This window comes from Rhipicephalus sanguineus, chromosome 8, assembly GCF_013339695.2.
Source record: "Rhipicephalus sanguineus isolate Rsan-2018 chromosome 8, BIME_Rsan_1.4, whole genome shotgun sequence".
NCBI lineage: Eukaryota > Metazoa > Arthropoda > Arachnida > Ixodida > Ixodidae > Rhipicephalus > Rhipicephalus sanguineus.
In genome coordinates this window covers 97,025,470-97,045,624 of record NC_051183.1, presented here as the reverse complement: position 1 = coordinate 97,045,624, position 20,155 = coordinate 97,025,470, and the positions used below count along the sequence as shown (strand labels likewise).

The window sequence follows — 20,155 nt, the reverse complement described above, 5'->3', positions numbered from 1 at the left end:
TCGACAGAAAAGAAAAGAAGAAGCAAGTGGACAGTGCACCATGAAGCATGGCCTTCGCTTTGTGTCATGTGTAAAGGGGGTTGTGTACCAGATCCCCCTTTCATGTGGCAAAACGCACGTGGGCCAGACTGGCCGCTGCCTGAACATCCGTCTGCGCGAGCATCACAGCTCCTTAAAATGTGCTCCGTCGTCAAATTTGGCCTTACATTGCCGTCAGTGTGGTTGCGATCCGCAGTTTGAACTAACCTCCGTTTTATTCCGTCACAGGGTACAATTAACTCGTGAGATAACTGAGGCTTGCATCATCCAGAGGCAAGGGACCTCGTGCGTAAGCCAGCCGTCTGTACACCTACACGATAAGGAACTATCATTCCTTAGTTTAGCGTCCTAATATCGCGTCAGTACCTGATGTCGCGCGTGGAATCGAAAAGAGTGTATGAAATTTTTTTTTCTAAATGAGTGAATCATTTGTTGTTTTTTGGGGTGTGTTCGCCGTCCGACGCATGTGGTATTCTGCGCAGAAGTACGAATGGTTTTTTCTTGTTAGTTTAAAGAGTTGGCGTATCATGAGCCGATAGTTGAGATCGTTGTGATTAGTGGTGTATATATTCTTGCGTGTTCCAAAATAAACGTGGTTTGAAGTTAGCGCTTGTGCTGTCTACGTCTCTATCTTTTGTTCCGTGTTTTTGCGCTACCCAGTCGAGGTTTATTAAGTGGCCAGTAAGTGAATGTGGGAGGGTCCCTTACTCCAGTAACCCTCTGGCCTGGACCGCCTGCCGGGCCAGCGCACCGAGTTGGCGCTGGTCGACCAGGTCGGGCTTCGAGATCGCAGCCTCCTACGCTTCACTAAGGAGGTTTTGGTCTGCATCTGCTGCTGCTGCTGCTTGTATGGCAGGGTTTCTGCCTTTGTATTGCAGCACAAAGTGTGCTAGGGTGGCTGCCACATACACTCGGAATTCACTGCAGATCAGTAGACGGCGCTTGCGAACATGTGAGACAAATATAACGGTACACGGCGCACAGAATTTGCACTTTTATTTCACGGACATCGCACTTAAGGAACACCAAAGTAAGCCCTCGTAGTACTTGTAGTACTGGGGCGTCCCGCGCAGTCGGATTGCAGCGCTTAAACCTCCCGTAGCTCGTCGCGGGAATGCGGCGGTTGTACTGTCTGGTACGGATTTCAAGTGCATTTTCGATCGTCGTGGCGTCCGAAATAAGTTCCATGGCTGTCTTCGGTGGGTTGCATAGAAACCCGTCCCACAAACCCGCGTCAGGAAGCGAATCGTCTCTCGGACGTAGCGGGGAAGGCATGGTGAAACAGGCGGATCATTTCTTCTGTGTACATATCTATGTTCTCGTTCAGCAGGTGCACACGGGTCTCTAGGAGCTTTTTAACACGAAAGTGTTATATGCCGAGATCCACCAAGTACATCCGTTGCAGATATGACGTTGATAAAATGGATGCCAACGGATGAGAAGAAAAAACCAAGAAAATGCCCCCACCTCCCCGAAGGGAATCGTGAGGAAATACGAATGCATTTCATGTGCCGAGAGTACACGGCGTAGTAACTTTAATGGCGTAAAGCTCGACAAAGCGACGCGCTCAAGTGTCTCCCTTTTGGGCGCCTCTTTCAACGAACGCTTCCTACGTGCGTTCGTAATAACCTCAGGGATGTTGCCACCGCCTTCAATGCAGCACAAACGCGTTTAGAACGCGCTGTTTTCAGGCTGTGCCAAGGCAGCACAAACGCTACAAACGTGTTTCAAACGCACAGCATTGAGGCGGTGGCGCAGGGAGGAGAGAGAGCGAACGGCGAGAGAAGCGGCGGCGAAGCACTGCGCCTGCCCTCTCCTACACTCTCTCCACACACGCGGGAGCTCGGATGCGAGCGCCCTCACACTCCAGAGCGCGCTCCTCCTCTCCACTCACTCTCCGCTACTCCGCCCGCACCACCTGCTCCGGTTGCGAGGGGCGAGGATAAGCGCGCGCGCCCGCAGCTGTTGCTCTGGGAGAGGGAGCGAGAGCGGAGAGGCGCGCGGACAACGCCGGATGCCTCACATAGCCCGACTAAGAAATGCATTCGCATTTAAAAGATGCGCCGCTGGGAATTGAACTCACGACGTTGCGGTCGCGACGGTAAGGGCCCGACCCAAACCAACTAAGCTACCTTGATGTTGGACACTTCACGAACGCGCCTTATATCTTTCACACATTCTCTCTCGCACGGTGCTCTCTGTTGGCAGTGTAGGTAGGCTGGGTGGAGCGGGGCGGTGCCGCCGTCTGTGAGAGGTGAAAAGAATGCACAATCGACTCTTACTAGCGCTTAGTCCGAGATTGCGCGCGATATCGGAGGTCATGGTTTAAGCGTGTCGATAGCAGCGAGGGACACTGGCGGCGCTTCCGCCGCCGAGGCACCCCAGACGCAGTTACGTTCTTTGCCTTTTGTTTGGTGTTAGCGGGCGCCGGCTCATCGGCGTAGTGCAGATTCCACATGCACCAACGGGATTTCTCCGCCGCCGACTACTTCGATTGTGAAAGCACCGAATAACAAAAGTGCTGCAATACGCCTTGCACAAAGGAAACGATTTCGACGGGCGAATGTCGTGCCTTGGTGTAGCGAGACAGAGGCCAGCGGGACGCACACGTTTGCGTTTCAAGATAAGAACCTCTATGAAATAGGCGTAAGCATGGGTGCATCCACGCAAAACGGTGCTATAGCCGCCAAATAAGAATAGACATTCTACAAGCTCTCATATGTCAATACAAAATAAGCAGCACTTCTGTGAAGATACGTTTCGCTTTCGTGTTACACCGATGCCTATGACGGAGGGATCAGTCATGTTTTTTCCTGCGGACGAGGCTCATGAAGGTGTCCAGGAATGCGGCTCGAAAAATGTTCCAGGTCGTCCGCGTAGCCTTTCGGTTTTCGAACTTTGTCCGAGCGGCGTCTTCCAAGGCAAGATAAACGTGCCTTGTCTTCATCAGTCCAATCCGCCTCTTTCATTTTCCTGTGCTGCCATCTGCCGTTTTGGTAGGGTTATGGTGGGGGCCGGGACAACCGGCACTGTCGGAAGCAAGGCCTCCGAGATGCAGAGACTTATCGCGACTTTCACGCTAGGGGATGGGCGCATGCGCAGGGGCATCGTGAAAAAGGCGGATTGTCTAAAAGGGCAATGCGGTTGTACCTTTCAGGCCAGCTTTCCAGATCTTTGAGTGATGACCCGCGAAATGTTGGTCTCTCCCTGTGTTGATGCAGCCGAATCAATGTAGGGGCCACTGGGGCGGTCGTCGTTGCTGTCAAGGTCAATTTCTTGGTTTGCTTGGTGTTGTCAGGAGGAGGCTCGTACTCTGGCTGTAGGCCTAACTGCCTGCGGCTAGCTCGATGATCCGGGATGTCTTTGTTTAGCGTCTCCTTGTTCACAACTTGTACTTTGGATCGCGCCGTGGCGTGAGCGTCCGGAACATGAACGAGCCCCAGCACCTGCGTCAGATGTCACGTGGTTGTTACGGTGAAGAAGGCTACAGCAAGACTGGGAAGTACGGGGCTCTCTATTTGGGCGAACTTGCGCCTGGAGAATGAACAGTGAAGTACACTTATAGGGGTAAGGAGAGGCGCCGGCGGTCGACCAATCTGATCAGCAGAGGCCGGACTTTTAGGCACTAAAAAAGGTCGTTTTAGGCGCCAAAAATAGGCAGGTAAAACACCGTTTTAGGCTTCCAAAACTGTAAATATAGGCACAATAAATTTGTACATAAATGCCAATAATTTCACACAAATGCGTGCTTGATATGTATCTGCGACAGGAAAGCAGAAAACGTTATTGTTTATGATCGCACAAAGGTGCCGACGGTGGAACATAGCCATCCAATTGCCCTTGTTCTTGCATGGTTCGCAAAACACGGTCTGCCCTTCATAGTCTAGCATGGTGAGTCCAATTTCCACCGTCGAATCAATACACTCCTGGGTCTCTTTCTTTTTGACGTCGCTGAGAAGGGCAACACAGGAGCAGATAAGCAGTCCCACTAAAAAACTAAAAGGGAGGGACGCCCCGTATTAGCCGGGTCTAATCGCGGGGTCAATTGCTCACCTGTCGGTGATCACCTTAAATGGCCCCTCACCAGGTTTTAGCATTTCGAGCTGACGCTCCCGATCACGCCTGCCAAGATTTGCAATGCTGCTCGCCACGGTAAGACGTGAAACTGAATGCCGCTTGCCCTTGTCGCGGGTGCGCCCCCCAAGATGGAGAGGGCGACGTTCAACAAGGAATGGTCCTGCATGACTATCTGTGCTCTTACGTCACTCCTCTACGCAGACATTGGTGCTCTGATGTCGCTCACAGTAGCCCGTGACACTGCGAGAAATATTAGAGGCCACATGTGTAATCGTGTAATCTGTTGGTTGAATAGATGAAAAAAATCCGGCAGATCCCACGCACTGTGGGAATCGATGTAATGCGAAGCAGCCAGCAAAGAGCTGCATACATCGCTTTGTTTATTTTTGAGCCAAATGAAATCATTCATGCCATGGCATCTAGTTCACCATATATCGCATGTTTGCCATGCACGCGTGCATGCACAATGTGGTATATACCATACCAATGGAACGTATATTCTAGTATATACACTGCATGACCGGTCATTTATGTTCATCACGCACTCCTGTCATGCCATACCAATTTTGGTATATATCCAGTTATCTAAACGGCCGGAAGCGCGCCATAACAGTGTCATGTAAATGATACCGTACATGACATGCATAACATAATTCACATGTTAGAACCTGTCATTTATGTTCGCCATACAGTCACATCGCACACTACCAAATTTGGTGTATACCAAACGAGCGAAATGGCCGTCAGTCCACCATGAGCGTGGCATGTAAATCATGTCATACATGACATGCATGTCATGGTTTCATGTTACCACCTGTCATATATGTTTATCATACAGTCACGTTGCGCAATACCAATTTTGGTGTATATCAAGCGAGCGAAGCGGCCGCGAGCGCATCATGAGCATGGCATGTAAATCATGTCGCACATGACTTTCCTGTCGCGATTTTCATGTTACCACCTCTCATTTACGTACGTCATACAGGCGCGTCGCGCAATACCATTTTTGGCGTATATCAAGCCCGCGAAACGTCCGCGAATGCACCATGAGCGTGGCATGTAAATCTTGACATGCATGTCATGGTTTTCATGTTACCACCTGTTATTCATGTTCTTGATACAGTCAGCGCGCAATGCCAATTTTGGTGTATATCAACCTAGCGAAACGGCCGCGAGTGCGTCATGAGCGTGGCATGTAAATTATGTCGTGCATGATACGCGTTTCATGATTTTTATGTTACCACCTCTAATTTACGTTCGTCATACAGTCGCGTCGCGCAATACCAATTTTGGTGCATATCAACCTAGCGAAACGGCCGCGAGTGCGTCATGAGCGTGACATGTAAATCATGACGTGCATGACACGCGTGTCATGATTTTCATGTTATTACGTGTCAGTTATGTTCGTCATGTCGAAATGTCTCTTCATACCAGTTTTCGTATATATACATTCATTTAAACGGCCGCGAGCGCCCCGAGACCATGTCATGTAAATCATGCCGCACATGACATGCGTGTCATGATTTGCACGTTAGGACCAGTTATTATTTTCGCCATGAACTCTTGTCACGTCATAATTAACGGAATGGCCGCAAGAGCTCCAAGGCCGTGTAATGTAAATCATGCTGTTCATGAAATGCATGTCATGATTTTCATTTTATGACCTGTCATTTATGTTCGTAATACGGTCATGTTATTCCATACCAATTTTGGTATACATCCGATTAACAAAACGGCCAGGAGAGCACAAAGTCGTAGGCGGCTAGATAGATAGATAGATAGATAGATAGATAGATAGATAGATAGATAGATAGATAGATAGATAGATAGATAGATAGATAGATACATAGATAGATAGATACGCTCAAACTCGCAGAAGTTCGCTAAGAAATGCTTCGCATTTAATAATAAAGCACACAAACGGAATGCGTGCGCATTTTTTATTATTTTTTACTTGGAACCGCAACGAGATACCAGACTAATTGGCCTCCATTTCGCATGCATTCGTTCTCTCGCCGTTCCCCCGCCGTTCGCATGCATTCGTTCTCTCGCCCTGACAACGCTTGGCGTGTTTTTGGTGCACCGTCCCAGCAGTTCCAGCGGTGCGACGTGGTGTATCGTGTTTAGGATAGATGATGCGTGCCAGCCTCTCCAAGCGTATACCTGCCCTGAGGATCCGTCCCACAGAAACAGGCAGTGCACATACAGAGAATGCCGAAAGGACACAACACCGATGGCGTTCACGAGCTGGCTCGGGCACGTCATGCGCACGTGACCTTGCGCGTGCATGACCTGTTGATGCGTCTGCGTCATGTGATCCTCCGGCTCCGATAGCGAAGAGGGTGGGCAAGCAATTTGGCTTGCGAAGGCTACACGGGGTGAGTGGCAAGGGTTTCAAGCTCGCCTGCTCATTTCGCGGCTCGTAATGAACCAATTTTAAAAGTTATTGTGGTAAAACGCTCTTCATTGGGACGCAACAATTTCCAGAGTCTAACTACAATATCTGATGTGACCTGGAGAGGGGCCCTTTAAGAAGTAAATTACAAACAAAACAAAAGCCGCGTGACATCACATTTTTCGTTGTTTTGATCTACCCTCTCCTTTCCCCTGACGGCACTCCACGGTTTCACATTCTTTCACCACCTTCCCGCGGCTACACAGAGGGGACCCTTTGTTCCCTTACCACCGCCACACCCAGGTCTTCAGGGTGGTTCTTCAATTCCTTGGGGACTGGACAACCGGCTGCCGCCCGCCGCGTCCTCGGCCACTCTCCACTTCCTATCGTTATTTTCCTTTCCTCAGTCCCCTGCAGAGTGCTCCTACGTAGGGTTGCAGAAAGAGCTTCATTTCCTTTCCTCAACCTCTCCTCTTCCAACTTCTCGCGTCATGTCGGCGCAGCGGTGTATGGTGGCCGGCGCGTCCCATTTCACTGCTGCTAGCGATTGTTTTGCGGAAGTTGATTGGACTAGAGCGCTAGGCTGAACCCTATGGAGTTCCGAAAGGTCAGTGTGGTTCGGTAACATGAATAACAGTGTGAAACTGCACTCGAAAAGAAAATTTGAGCTTAACAAGTGTTCATACAGACGCTGAACTTGAAAATAGCCATTTATAGGCACTTACAGGCATTTAGGCACGAACGCCAAAAAAAGGCATTTATAGGCACTATAAAAACAGTAAAAAGGCCCTTATTAAGCTCTAATTTATGCTCATATATCAAAGTGGCACGATAGGAACGCAAGGAACAACATAGGCATTTGCCTAAAATCCCGTCTCTACTGATCAGTAAAGCACTTCGGGATATTTTACCTGTGGCAACGAAGGTCCCACCCTTATCATTGTGGCCGGGTTAGTTCCAGAACAAAACGTACTGTTCGCGTTCCGCGCTCAAGTTTATGAGAAGATTCTAAGATAATCTGTAAGGTTCCTAGACATTCGGGCGCCGTTTGCGGAAGGAAGTGGTTATGCGTGTAACGCACCGGTTACGTCGGTTCTCGGTACGTGCCTCAACCGTGCCGTAAAGAAACGAACGACTGCGCGATACCTTGGCCGTTGCAAGCGATCCTAGAATACCTACTGCAAGTGCAGTCGTTGGGTGCCCACTATGACATAATTATCCCTTTCGCGAATGAGCGACGGGCCCACTACGCGTGCGTAACGCAACACGTGAAGCTACGCAGCTGCTCGCTTTGTTGATGCTTTTGCTGCTGATGATGAATAAATGTCTGAGCGCTTTGTAATGGATGGACCTTCGAAAAACCCACTCGTTGCGCAGTTCATATGTTTTGATACCTGGCGCAATACTACGCTTCTGCCACGCAATATTACATGCGTTATGTTGACTCACTACATTTTGTTGCTTCCACTACATGACATTCATATAGTTTTTTTTTTCGAAGCAGTTTCAAGCAATAGTGTCGCTCTGTGGTAGAGCACATGCTAGCCACGCAGACGACGTGGGTTCGATTCTGACTTGAACCTAAAATTTTTATTATGTATTTATTTGCATCTTTGCCGATTTTTCAGTCACGGACTATGATTATTTTTCGCTCACAACCAACGACGCCGACACCGACGCCGACACCGACGCCAGCACCGGAATTTCTGCGAAATGAGTTCTTTAACTCTATCGCATTAAAATACAAAAAGAAGCGCGAGTAGTATTATATTCCGATCACAAAGTTTGGGATAACCATCTTTGCTTCACCACAGATGCTTAAATGCTACAAAGCATGAGACGATCGACAGCAGTCCTTCTCTACCTCCTTTACGCACGTACACTGTTGTGCTACATTAGTACAATACTGCCATCTGACTTTCACAGCGTATATACATTTGCCAAGATGCCGTGTATTGCCGAAAAAGCCCGGAGTATTGTTCGCCTTCGTATTAGGGCATCGCAACAGCGGTCGAAAGAGCGCTATGATATCTGACATAACTTTGTCTAAAGGAGACTTTGTGTGGTTATGAACCCCGCAATGTAACGTGGCTTATTCACCGTAGATCGGTTGAGCGATTTCACGCACATGGTGGCATCCTTGACGTCAGCTGGGTGCCGATCGAGCCGGAGCATTGTGATACCGCTGACTTCTCTTGAGTGGTTTGAGCCTACACTTTTCGAGTGGTTTGAGCTCGCCCAGCAGGTTTCGTCTGGGAATCGGAGAATGCTACGGTATGAACCGGGAAGGAGACAAGGAAGAAGACGTGAGCTGGTGCAGCCCATCGACGCAATCATTAACTGACCAACAACATCGCCCTTTCAATAAACACAGTTCAAGATCAGCCGTAACAATATCCATCACGCAGCGTTGGTGTGTAATAAACATGCATGACAGGTGACAAGATGAATGTTTACGGCATGCATGTATGTATGTGTCAATATGAATGACACAAATTAATATGTAAACGTGCTGACACTGTGCTTAAAATTTTGTGCGTACAAAAAAAAAACAACTTATCATCATCATGAATTGGTATGTGCGACAGAAATTAGGCAAATCCCACCACTTAATGGGACCCTGTAACGGTTTTTGAGTTTCGTCAGCGTTTAGGCTGGAGCATCATCAAATCATTTGCACCGCAAATTAAGTGACGCACCGTGTACCAAAGCCGCTACGGACAATGATATCTACACCCTCCCTCTCTCCGCTGCCCTGCCTCCTCAGCTCATGACAAACGGTGGCGATCGCAGCGCTCTCATGAGCGCACTCGACGGCTTCAGCTTCGCCCAGTCAGAGACTTCCGAGAGTGCGCGTAATCTCGGAGGCCATGTTCCAGTGCACCCGGCAGTACGTCGTCTGGCATAGCGACGAAGCTCGCGTAGTGGTTATTATCTGCTCCGACAAGTGCCGCCACACTGCCAGGCGACCTTATTTCATTCTCCTGTACGGAGAATAAAATAAGGACTCACTTGTCCGCAAAGGCATGCGGACAAGTGAGTGAGTAAAAACTTTATTGGACATGTCCGGCGTCATTGGGCGGGGCTACAAGCACCCCGGCCTAGGTGACGGCCTCGAGTCCTTGGACCCGGGCGGCATCTTGGGCATGCCGGACGGCCCACAGTTGATCGGCAGGGTCGTGGCTGAGCAGAGCCGCCTCCCACCGCGCCTCGCGGTTCGAGACTGCCATGTCTACCGGGTTCGTAGGGGACTGCTGCTCGCTACCGGTACACTTTCACAGCATGTACTGCAGCGCTCGCTCTGGCTGCGCACGCTTTACACGCGTCGGACGTACAAATGTCTGGGTAGCAGAGGCGAAGGATCACCGGATTTGGGTACGTGTGTGTCTGTAGTTGTCTCCAGGCAACCTGTGTTTCTTGTTTAGTTTGGCGTGGGGTGGTGGATATTTGCATCTGTTCAGTCTGTAGTGTTCTGTGATGTCTCTGAAAGTGGTCATGCGATCCCCCCACGTCCATTCCTGCATCGCTGTCGAAGTGTGCGAGACATCGGGACTGTCGGCAAGCGTCGCAGCTCGGCGTGTAAGTCCTCGAGCCGCGGCGTGGGCAGTTGCGTTGCCCGCAAGCGGAGTCTCCGTGTGGGCGTGGGTCCATATGAGGAAACTTTCGTTTTTGCGGCAAATGTAGCCTTCGTGAATTTGGAGAATGCGGGCCGCTTCGCGGGAGATCCGGCCGCTGGCGTAGTTGCGTATCGCCGCCTGCGAGTCGCCTATTATCACCTCGGCGTCCGTGGTTGTTCTCGCGAGGGCTATGGCAGCTTCTTCGGCCGCCTCCGTCTCTTCCGTGCCTATTGTCGCGCTCGTGACGCACGTTCCTACGTGATCCGTGATCGCGACCACGAAGCCGCGGTGGCACTCGTAACGGGCCGCGTCCACGTAAACTGTGTCTTTGGTGCTGCCGTATTTCTTTTCAAGGTCTTGGGCGCGCCTGTTGCGCCGGCCGATGTGATGTGTCGGGTGCATGTTCTTAGGCAACGGCAGAACGACGATGCGCTCGCGAATACGTCTGGGTATCCCGACCTTTTCGCCGCGCTGCGTATGGTAGTTGATTCCCAGTGCCTCGAGGATCTGTCGACCAGTCACGTAGCCCCCTCGCGCATGCGGACAAACAAAAAATTCGGCAGATCCCACGTACTGTGGGAGTCGATGTTATGCGAAGCATGCGGCGGGTAGGTGACTGTGGCGTAACTTTTTTTTACTGAGCGACACGTTACAAAATGACGCTGAAGATTTGTATAAATTTTATACGCAAACTTATATACGTTGAATAGCCGCATATGTGTTATATAACCAGTTGTTTACGGTTGGCTAACGCTGCCAATGGCAACGTGGGTATTACCAACACCAGAAGCGGTAAGCTGGTATGTAGTGCTTATACGTGTCCCGAGAACGCACGCACGTTTCGCGAACACGTGTGCATGCGTGCAAGAAGTTCTTGACAGTTCTTGAACAAGGACATCATCACTGTGATAAGTGAGCACCAGCAGCTGGTCATGACCTGTTATAGGATCTGGTCGTGGTCGTGGAGACGAGGGGTCCATGTCTAGTGAAATATGTGGTATAGTAGAGCTGTTGGAATTCGTTGATGCCTCGGTCATTTCGTCGACAAATTATCTGTCGACAGAGCCGGCGACATGCCGGAACCTGAAGCCACCCTTCGCGTTGGTGAGGTATAGGCCGTCGATGCTGGTAGACCTGGATAGTGCTACGTAGACCAACATCAGTGGATGGTGTTTGTCGTATTCGTAGACTACCTGTGTGTGTGTGGCCTACGTAGCCTAATCTACAAAGCGGCTGTCAATCAATCTGGCATCATCCTCGTCAGCATGAGGCCATCGCCCAGCCTCGTAAGAAATAAAGAGGACACTGTGTCGTTCTGGCGGACCAAGTGCACTTTACGGCGCGGTGAAGTGGATATCATATGTAACTTTCGTTAATGTATTCCTCCGGGGTCGAGCAATGCTTCAATATAGCTTGCTGAATCATAGGAATACAAACGTAATGTTTATTAGACTGCTCTAAAAGCGGAGCCAACACTGGAACTACAGACGTTAATCTGATATGACGCCTGTATCGTAGGGGTAGACATCGTAGGAGTATCATGTAGTGTTCATTGCTTTCTTGTAAAATTAGATAGCCAGCACCACAACCACAATTGACGTTGCACCGATATTACGCCTGCGTGGGCTGTTTTTCCAAACCAATTTATAGACCTGGCGTGGCTCAGTGGTAGAATACCTGATTGCCACGCAGAATGCTTGGGTTCGATTCCTGGTGGGATCCTAATTTTCATTCTTTCCATTCGTTGAGTCAACGTTGCCCATGTTGGTTTTCCTTAACGCTCTAGCGTTTAGGTTAACAATGTCTGTTCTCGCCGTTCCTGGGTAGATATAAACTTTCAATCACCTGTGGCGCATACCCGTATACCGCGGCCCGTGGTAAACGGGTATGTGCCACACGTGCCTAGTGGAAAGGGTTTGACGACGTACTCGACAAGATTTTAACGTTATTCATGTCATGACCTGGCAGTCATATTCGTCAAATCCTCTTACCCTCCCATGCAAATTTTGGTCTACACCAAGTTAAGGAGGCCATCATGAGAGCACCCAGACGTAGGCGGCTAGATAGAAAGATAGATAGATAGATATGTAGATAGAAACGCCCAAAGTGCCAGAGGTTCGCTAAGAAATGCTTCGCATTTAAAATAATTTGAGAATGGTCACTGAGAAGCGTAAACTCGGGCAATGTATGTGTCTTCAGGGGTGAAGTTACAGCCGCAGACACGTGGTTCGTGTCGCTGACCTGATTTCGAGAGCGCGATGCTCATTGCAGGTAGGAGCTGCAGCGATTCCGCTCGCCATATGTCTCACAAACATTACACGGTGTCGCAGCTTTACAAGTGTGATAATATGTGGTGCGCGGATGCAAAACGAAACCGAAAATTGAATATGTAGTGTGCCGTGCGGTGGCGAAGTGGATGTGATGTGTATGTGCCGTGCGGTGCCGACGAGGAAGACGACAGCTCGTGAGGCGCGGCCTCGAGGGTGGGTGGCCCGTGCCTTCGGCAGTGCGCGAGGTTGGTCGTTCGAGGCAGGACTACCTCGTTGGGCGTCTGGCCCATAGGTACGACCCCGGCCACGTCGTGACACTCCCACCAAAGCTCAGCCTTCCGCTAGACGACCGGTCTAGGAGAGCTGACGCCGGGTGCCTGAACCTGCCCGTGCCCCGCTGGTCTTGGAGAGCTGACGCCGGGTTTGAACCTGCCGTTGACCCGCTGTTCCAGGAGGGCTGGCGTGGGCTTCCCAGGCGTACTGTTCGTGCTCAAGGGCACAACTCGCTGCCGCCGGAACCCGTGTGTCGTCGGCTCCGTCGCAGAACCGCTGGAGTTCGACGCGGCGACCCTGCGTCTTCCGACTTCGTCACGGCAGGTGACGGCGCCGCAACCACGTTGTCTTCGCCACTGAAAGGTGCCGACGGGAAAGCAACGACGGCCCAGGCGACTACCCCGACGACCGAACTGTAGGCCGGACGTTCTATTTATTCATTTAGTTTAGTCCGCGTGCTTTTTGCTAGCAATGTCTTAATGAATGTTTGTTGTCCATGCGTGAAGGGTGCAATATAAGTGGGACGTGTGTTTGTGCACTGGCGTGCTGTTGTGATTCTTTCTGGAGCGGTCCTGCCCAAATAACATCACAAAATGGCGAGCCTGCCAGGATCCGCTCGTTAAACCAGTGAAAGAACAGTTTCGTTCGAGACAGACACACGTTCAAACTGCACCATGGACTTGGAAAAACTCGCAGCTATAGGGCTCCAACTAGGGTTCTCGGGTGCAGAGCTTAACAAGTGGATTGAGGCCCAACAAGCTAAGCTAAGGGATGAGAGAGCTGCAGAACGAGAGGCCGCCAAAGAAGCTGACGAAAGGCAACGCGAAATTCTGTAGCTAAAGCTCAAGCTTCAGGAAGGAGCTCAGAATATGCCCGTAGCAGCGAATGACGCTTTGACTGCGCCCAGCAACTCCTCGCCTCTCAATCCGCAGAAGTTACTGCCTTTATTTGACGAGAAACGCGATGATTTGCACGCCTATCTGCAGCGATTCGAGCGCGTAGCCACAGGACAGGATTGGCCGCAAGAAAAATGGGGTCTCGCTGTAAGCATGTGCCTAACGGGTGACGCGTTAACCGTGACAGGCCGAATGACTGCCGCCGATTCCCTTGACTATCAGAAAGTAAAGAAAGCTCTACTGCAGAGATTTCAGTTCACGGCTCAAGGCTACCAAGAGAAGTTTAGGAAAGCACGAGCAGCAGATGGTGAAACTGGCAGACAGTTAGCAGCAAGAATTGCCAGCTATTTTGACCATTGGATAGACATGGCAAACGTATCGAAAACCTACGAAGGTCTAAGGGATCACGTAATCTCTGAGCAATTCTTGCGTTGTTGCCATCCAAAGCTGGTTGTTTTCTTGAAAGAGCGAGAGTGCAAGTCACTAGATGAGCTCGCTAATTTGACGGATCGCTTCCTGGAGGCGCAGAATTTGACTAATCTAGGCAAAGGTCCTGAACCAGCGAAAGAATCAGGTGGAAAGCCTACCGAAGCGTCGCGTAAACCGCAACTCAAGTGTATCCTTTGCAATCGTTTCGGACATTTAGCTCCTGACTGCCGCAATCCACCTAAGCAGATGCTAAAGTGCAAGTTGTGCGGAAAAACGGGACACGTAACAGAAACCTGCCGAAACCAGCATGGGGACCACAAACCGAGTTCGTCGTGCGCATTTACTGAATCCGAATCTGCCCGGACTGCAGCTAGGAAAGCATCCAAGCGTCCAGGAGGGAAGATTCCTTGCGCAAGTCACCACGACGACGACAACTTGCAGGGTGCAGTACGTTTCCTGGTCGACGGGATGCCAGTGGTCGGAGGTCTACTGCTAGGAAGAGAGGTTCGAGTACTACGCGATACGGGATGCAACACGGCAATCGCCCGACGAGAGCTCGTTCCTGATGTGTGGCTCACAGGCAAGAACATCGGCGTCGTTCTCCTAGACGGGTCAACTAGCCATCTCCCGGAAGCTGTTGTACAAGTCCACACACCGTACTTCACAGGGATGCTGAAAGTGGCTTGTATGGATCGACCCCTATATGACCTTGTGCTGGGAAATCTTCCAGGCGTCAGAGGACCGTACGACCCGGATTCTGACTGGAAGCAGGCGGCTCGTACCCAGGTGGATGAGTTACCGGCGCAAGCACACCCGACCAAGTCCCCTGTCACCTCAACCACTGTCTCTTCAAGCGTGGCAAAAGCCGAAGCCAAACAACAAGGCCAAGACAAGATCAAGCCTTTGTACGTGTCAACAACTTTCTTACCTGACGTTACCAGAGCGCAACTCGTCGAGGAGCAGCGAAAGGACCCGACCCTAAAAGCTGTCTTTGCTAAAGTGAACAAAGAGTTCAAATCGGGAAAGGGTCACAGTTATGAGTTCATTGAAGATAAAGGATTACTTTATCGACGCTACCGCCTGGCCACTGGAAGAACCTTTAAACAGATGGTCACTCCGAAAGTGTTCCGGGTCGGTATACTGGACATTGCTCATGCAAGTATCATGGCAGGACACCAAGGCATCAAAAGAACCACTGATCGTGTCCTGGAAGAATTTTATTGGCCTGATTTGAATGGGGACGTCAAGCGCTTTGTCAAGTCTTGCGACAAGTGCCAGAGAACTACCCCTAAAGGAAAAGTTGGAGTCGCGCCACTAGGCAACATGCCTCTTATCCGGACACCTTTTGAAAGGGTCGCGGTTGATGTAATCGGCCCATTTTCACCAAGATCGGACCGTGGGAACCGATACGTTTTGACACTCATCGATTTTGCTACTCGTTACCCCGACGCTGTAGCATTGCCCGCAATCGATGCAGTTCACGTTGCGGAAGCACTCGTCGAGATTTTCTCCCGCATCGGCTTGCCAAAGGAAATGGTAACCGACCAAGGGGCAAGTTTCACCTCAGAATTAATGAAAGAGGTTAGCAGGCTTCTCTCCGTGAAGATGCTAAAGACGACCCCATATCATGCGATCGCGAACGGTCTCGTGGAGAAGTTCAATGGCACCCTCAAGACAATGCTAAAGAGAATGTGCCAAGAGAGACCTCGATCTTGGGACCGGTACCTTGCTCCACTGCTATTTGCATATAGGGAAGCCCCACAGGCAAGCCTCGGGTTCTCTCCGTTTCAACTCATTTACGGCCGCCACGTCCGAGGACCGCTAACCGTGCTGAGAGAACTGTGGACAAATGAGGGGCTAGACGCAGAAACGCGGACGACTTACACCTATGTCTTTGATTTGCGCAATCGCCTAGAGGAGACTTGCAAGATAGCACATGAACAGCTGGAGAAGGCTCGTGCGAAGCAAAAAACCTACTATGACAAGAAAAGTCGCCCTAGAAAACTATGCCCAGACAATAAGGTTTTAATTCTGCTGCCGACTGACTCCAACAAGCTGTTAATGCAGTGGAAAGGGCCGTTCCAGGTCATCGAACGGATAAACGATGTGGACTACGTCATCGATGTGTCTGGGAAAAACAAGATTTTTCATATCAACATGCTCAAAAAATACGAAGAGCGCGAATCTATGGAACCGCAACAGGTCTCAGTTGTTGCAGAGATCCACGAAAACTCTCCGAAGAAGAAGACGGAGTAAAACGAATGCCAATATTGGGCTCGTATCGCACGCAGTTTTGTGCGGATACCAAGGGATTACCAAACCTTACAGCTCAACAAGTTAAGAATATGCAGGCACTATTTCAGGAGTACATGCAGACATTTTTCATGACGTACCTGGGCAAACAGTGCGAATTAGTTGGCTAATAGTAGCGACACAGCCAAACCCGCTTGTACTGTAGTTGCCTAACTGCACTGTATTGTTAATGTGTCCATGCGAACACTCAGGCCAACTTACCGTGCACTCATAGTTCGCTTTGTTCCGCGCCTTTGTGCTAGAATAGTTGTGAACAACTTTCTCGAAAAAGGGGGTGATGTGATAATATGTGGTGCGCGGATGCAAAACGAAACCGAAAATTGAATATGTAGTGTGCCGTGCGGTGGCGAAGTGGATGTGATGTGTATGTGCCGTGCGGTGCCGACGAGGAAGACGACAGCTCGTGAGGCGCGGCCTCGAGGGTGGGTGGCCCGTGCCTTCGGCAGTGCGCGAGGTTGGTCGTTCGAGGCAGGACTACCTCGTTGGGCGTCTGGCCCATAGGTACGACCCCGGCCACGTCGTGACACTCCCACCAAAGCTCAGCCTTCCGCTAGACGACCGGTCTAGGAGAGCTGACGCCGGGTGCCTGAACCTGCCCGTGCCCCGCTGGTCTTGGAGAGCTGACGCCGGGTTTGAACCTGCCGTTGACCCGCTGTTCCAGGAGGGCTGGCGTGGGCTTCCCAGGCGTACTGTTCGTGCTCAAGGGCACAACTCGCTGCCGCCGGAACCCGTGTGTCGTCGGCTCCGTCGCAGAACCGCTGGAGTTCGACGCGGCGACCCTGCGTCTTCCGACTTCGTCACGGCAGGTGACGGCGCCGCAACCACGTCGTCTTCGCCACTGAAAGGTGCCGACGGGAAAGCAACGACGGCCCAGGCGACTACCCCGACGACCGAACTGTAGGCCGGACGTTCTATTTATTCATTTAGTTTAGTCCGCGTGCTTTTTGTTAGCAATGTCTTAATGAATGTTTGTTGTCCATGCGTGAAGGGTGCAATATAAGTGGGACGTGTGTTTGTGCACTGGCGTGCTGTTGTGATTCTTTCTGGAGCGGTCCTGCCCAAATAACATCACAACAAGTCACCAGTTGCTAGATATGCGGTACACAACGTAACTAGGGCAATTCATTGTTTCCAAGAAACGAAACCTCGAAATAAACGCTGTCGCTCAGCTCACGTCAACACAGAGCACGTTGTAACACAGGCAGACGACACTCGCTGCCCACAGGGGGTTCCGTGACGTAACTGGACATATCCAACCAAATAAGTCGCTGGTGTTACGTGTATTGGAATAATTCTACGCGTAAAATGCGTGAGAAGTTGAAAACTCGTTCGGCTGAGCCGCTGCGGGCTGTATCGATTCACAAAGTCTTGTAAACAATTATACAGTTAACTCAGAGAGCTTAAGCCGGTCTTCAAAAGATTCTAAGACTTGCTTTACCGGCTCAACGCGTTCCCGGAATAGAGACTTCCAACAGAGATTCCCGGAATAGATGGGCGTCAGCGGCAGCGGTGATGTTCGCCGTATGAGAGTGCTAGGCGCTGTGCTTTCTTTGTTCCCTCCTTGGACAAAATAATCGTAGTAATTCCCGCACAATGTCCGGATTACCGAGGAGAATCATCAAGGAAACGCAGCGCCTCATGGCCGAACCTGTGCCGCGCATTAGTGCAATTCCGGACGAACAGAACGCGACGTATTTTCACGTTGTCGTAGCCGGTCCCGAAGGGTCGCCGTTTGAAGGAGGAGTGTTTAAATTGGAACTGTTTCTTCCCGAAGAGTACCCGATGCTTGCTCCCAAAGTGCGCTTCATGACAAAGATCTACCACCCCAATATAGACAAGCTAGGTCGTATATGTCTCGACATTCTCAAAGACAAGTGGAGCCCGACGCTGCAGATCCGCACGGTGCTGTTGTTTATCCAAGCTCTGCTCAGTGCCCCTAACCCCGACGAACCCTTGGCAAACGACGTGGCCGAGTAGTGGAAGGTCAACGAGGCAGAAGCCATCAGAACAACGAGAGAATGAACAAGGCAGTACGCAATGAACGTCTGAGGCATAGCAAGAGAGAGGTGGCAATGGCTAACGGCGACAATGCTTTTGAGGAATTGTTTTTAGGGGCGAAGCTCCTTAAGGCGGCACCCGTTCGTCCCTCGTAGTCGTCATCGTCGTAGTAGTCCGTAACAAGTCTTACGCTTTGACCTCCAAGGTGGTGCCGGTGGGAGATTTCTCCTGTGCGTTGTTGAACAATAAAAAATTCGCAGCGTGCGCGTTAACTAAAAGCCGAATTCTTCTGTCTCTCATTCCCCATTAGCAGCCATTGGCATGTTCCAGTAGGAAACGTTAGTAGAAGTAGAAGTGTAAGTGTTAGCTAAAAGCCGACTTCTTCTGTCTCTCATTCCCATTAGCAGCCATTGTTTACCTCCAAGGTAGTGCCTGGTGAGATTTCTCCTGTGCGTGATTAAACAATAAAAATTTTGTTCAAAACGCCGTTGATTGATGAAATAAACCAACGAAAGACGCCAGATGTTTTGTAAAAGCAGAACGAAAGAACGCCAGATGTTTTTCTTAAAGTGTAGTAGTAGTAGTTGTATGTAGCCACCTCGCCCGATCGTCAACGGGCGAGGTGGACCGGCAACGGCGCGAGGACCCTGCCGTACGAGAGTTAAATCACACTAAAAGACATACTTTGCGGGCGATACACTCTAGTGAGCTTTCAACATTTCGCCTTAATGTACATGATAAAGAAATTATTTCTACAAAAACACAAGGCATACCTTGAGCAATATATTTGGTTTTGGGACGCTAAATGGAACCATGAGGCGATGCGAAGCCGGAGCACTTGCACGATCGCGTTCCGTTGGCTTTCGTTGGGCGTGCTACCGACCTCGCGTCGTGGAACGCGCGTCCTGTCTTCCCTCTAGCCTTGCCTTTAATTCGCACAGGGCGAGCGGGGAATGCGGTCGCTCTTGGCGCTCTTTCGCTCGGGAGCAGACTACTTCCTTGCATTTCACCGATCACAAGTGATAATGAAGGGACCACGTAAACCAACAGTACAATAAAAGTTTGATGTTTAATATATACACGATGTTTCACACTCTTTATATTATGTACTGGGCGCATTTCACGGAAGAGTTTCACGGTTTACAGATGATTTCCTCCGTAGCTTCGCCCCACTCATCATCATTCACCCCGTGGATATGCTGTGATTTTTTTTTCTTAAAAACAGCAAGTTTGAGAGGAACTAAGTACACAAGACAACAAGAACCGAAGAAGGAGCAGAGGACACTGTCGCCGATGTGGCCCAAAACATTGCACCCGCTGCGGTGCTGACCCTGGGGCCACGATTGTGTTTTTCCGCCACGTTTTTTCATCATCCATCGCTCTTCTAGATGCGGGGGGTCTTGGCCAGACTGAGCGTGAAACTGGTGTGAGAGGTTTTGTGAAGGGCCGTCGTGGCCGTCATCGGCGTGTCTCCGTTTTCCGAGCTCGTCGCCTTTTGTCAATTTTGTCTCCCTTTTTTTTAGGGGCGTAGCTCCTCTGAGTCTAACCTTGTCACGTCTCCGTTGTCCGGCGTAAACGGATCTCCCGTATGCTGCAATAGATGGCGCTGTCTCATAGAAGTACATACAAACTGCAGTTCAGGGACGATATTTTAGATGGAGCTGTACACAATCTGTGTCGTCATAACCATTTCTCGTCTCATTTCCTAGATGGCGTTGGTCCAATAGAATTGTGTGCAATATGGCGCTTGTGTGAATCGACACTAGATGGCGCTGGAAGTGCTGCTGCTCTTTCGTGGGCTCCGGAATGTTTTTCGTGGGCTCCGGAATGACAGCGTCAGATAAGTGT

The 20,155-nt window shown here is 50.4% G+C and overlaps 2 protein-coding genes across 3 annotated transcripts in view; both read left to right on the top strand.

Annotated features, from left to right (window-relative positions):
• The window catches only part of LOC119402231 (uncharacterized), a 134,326-nt gene extending 116,997 nt beyond the window's left edge, over positions 1-17,329 (top strand). For both annotated transcript variants that reach the window (XM_049418554.1, XM_037669361.2), the window contains exon 4: positions 12,400-17,329. In XM_049418554.1, coding sequence (XP_049274511.1) covers positions 13,541-16,252 — 2,712 coding nt within the window. In that variant the 5' untranslated portion in view covers positions 12,400-13,540 and the 3' untranslated portion in view covers positions 16,253-17,329. The remainder of the gene's footprint in view (positions 1-12,399) is intronic.
• A 572-nt stretch (positions 17,330-17,901) lies between these two features.
• Positions 17,902-18,471, top strand: LOC125759577 (ubiquitin-conjugating enzyme E2 N-like). Its single transcript, XM_049418555.1, has one exon. It carries the CDS (start codon positions 17,903-17,905, stop codon positions 18,284-18,286), a length of 384 nt encoding a protein of 127 aa, XP_049274512.1. The 5' UTR covers position 17,902; the 3' UTR covers positions 18,287-18,471.
• The last annotated feature ends 1,684 nt before the right edge of the window (positions 18,472-20,155 follow it).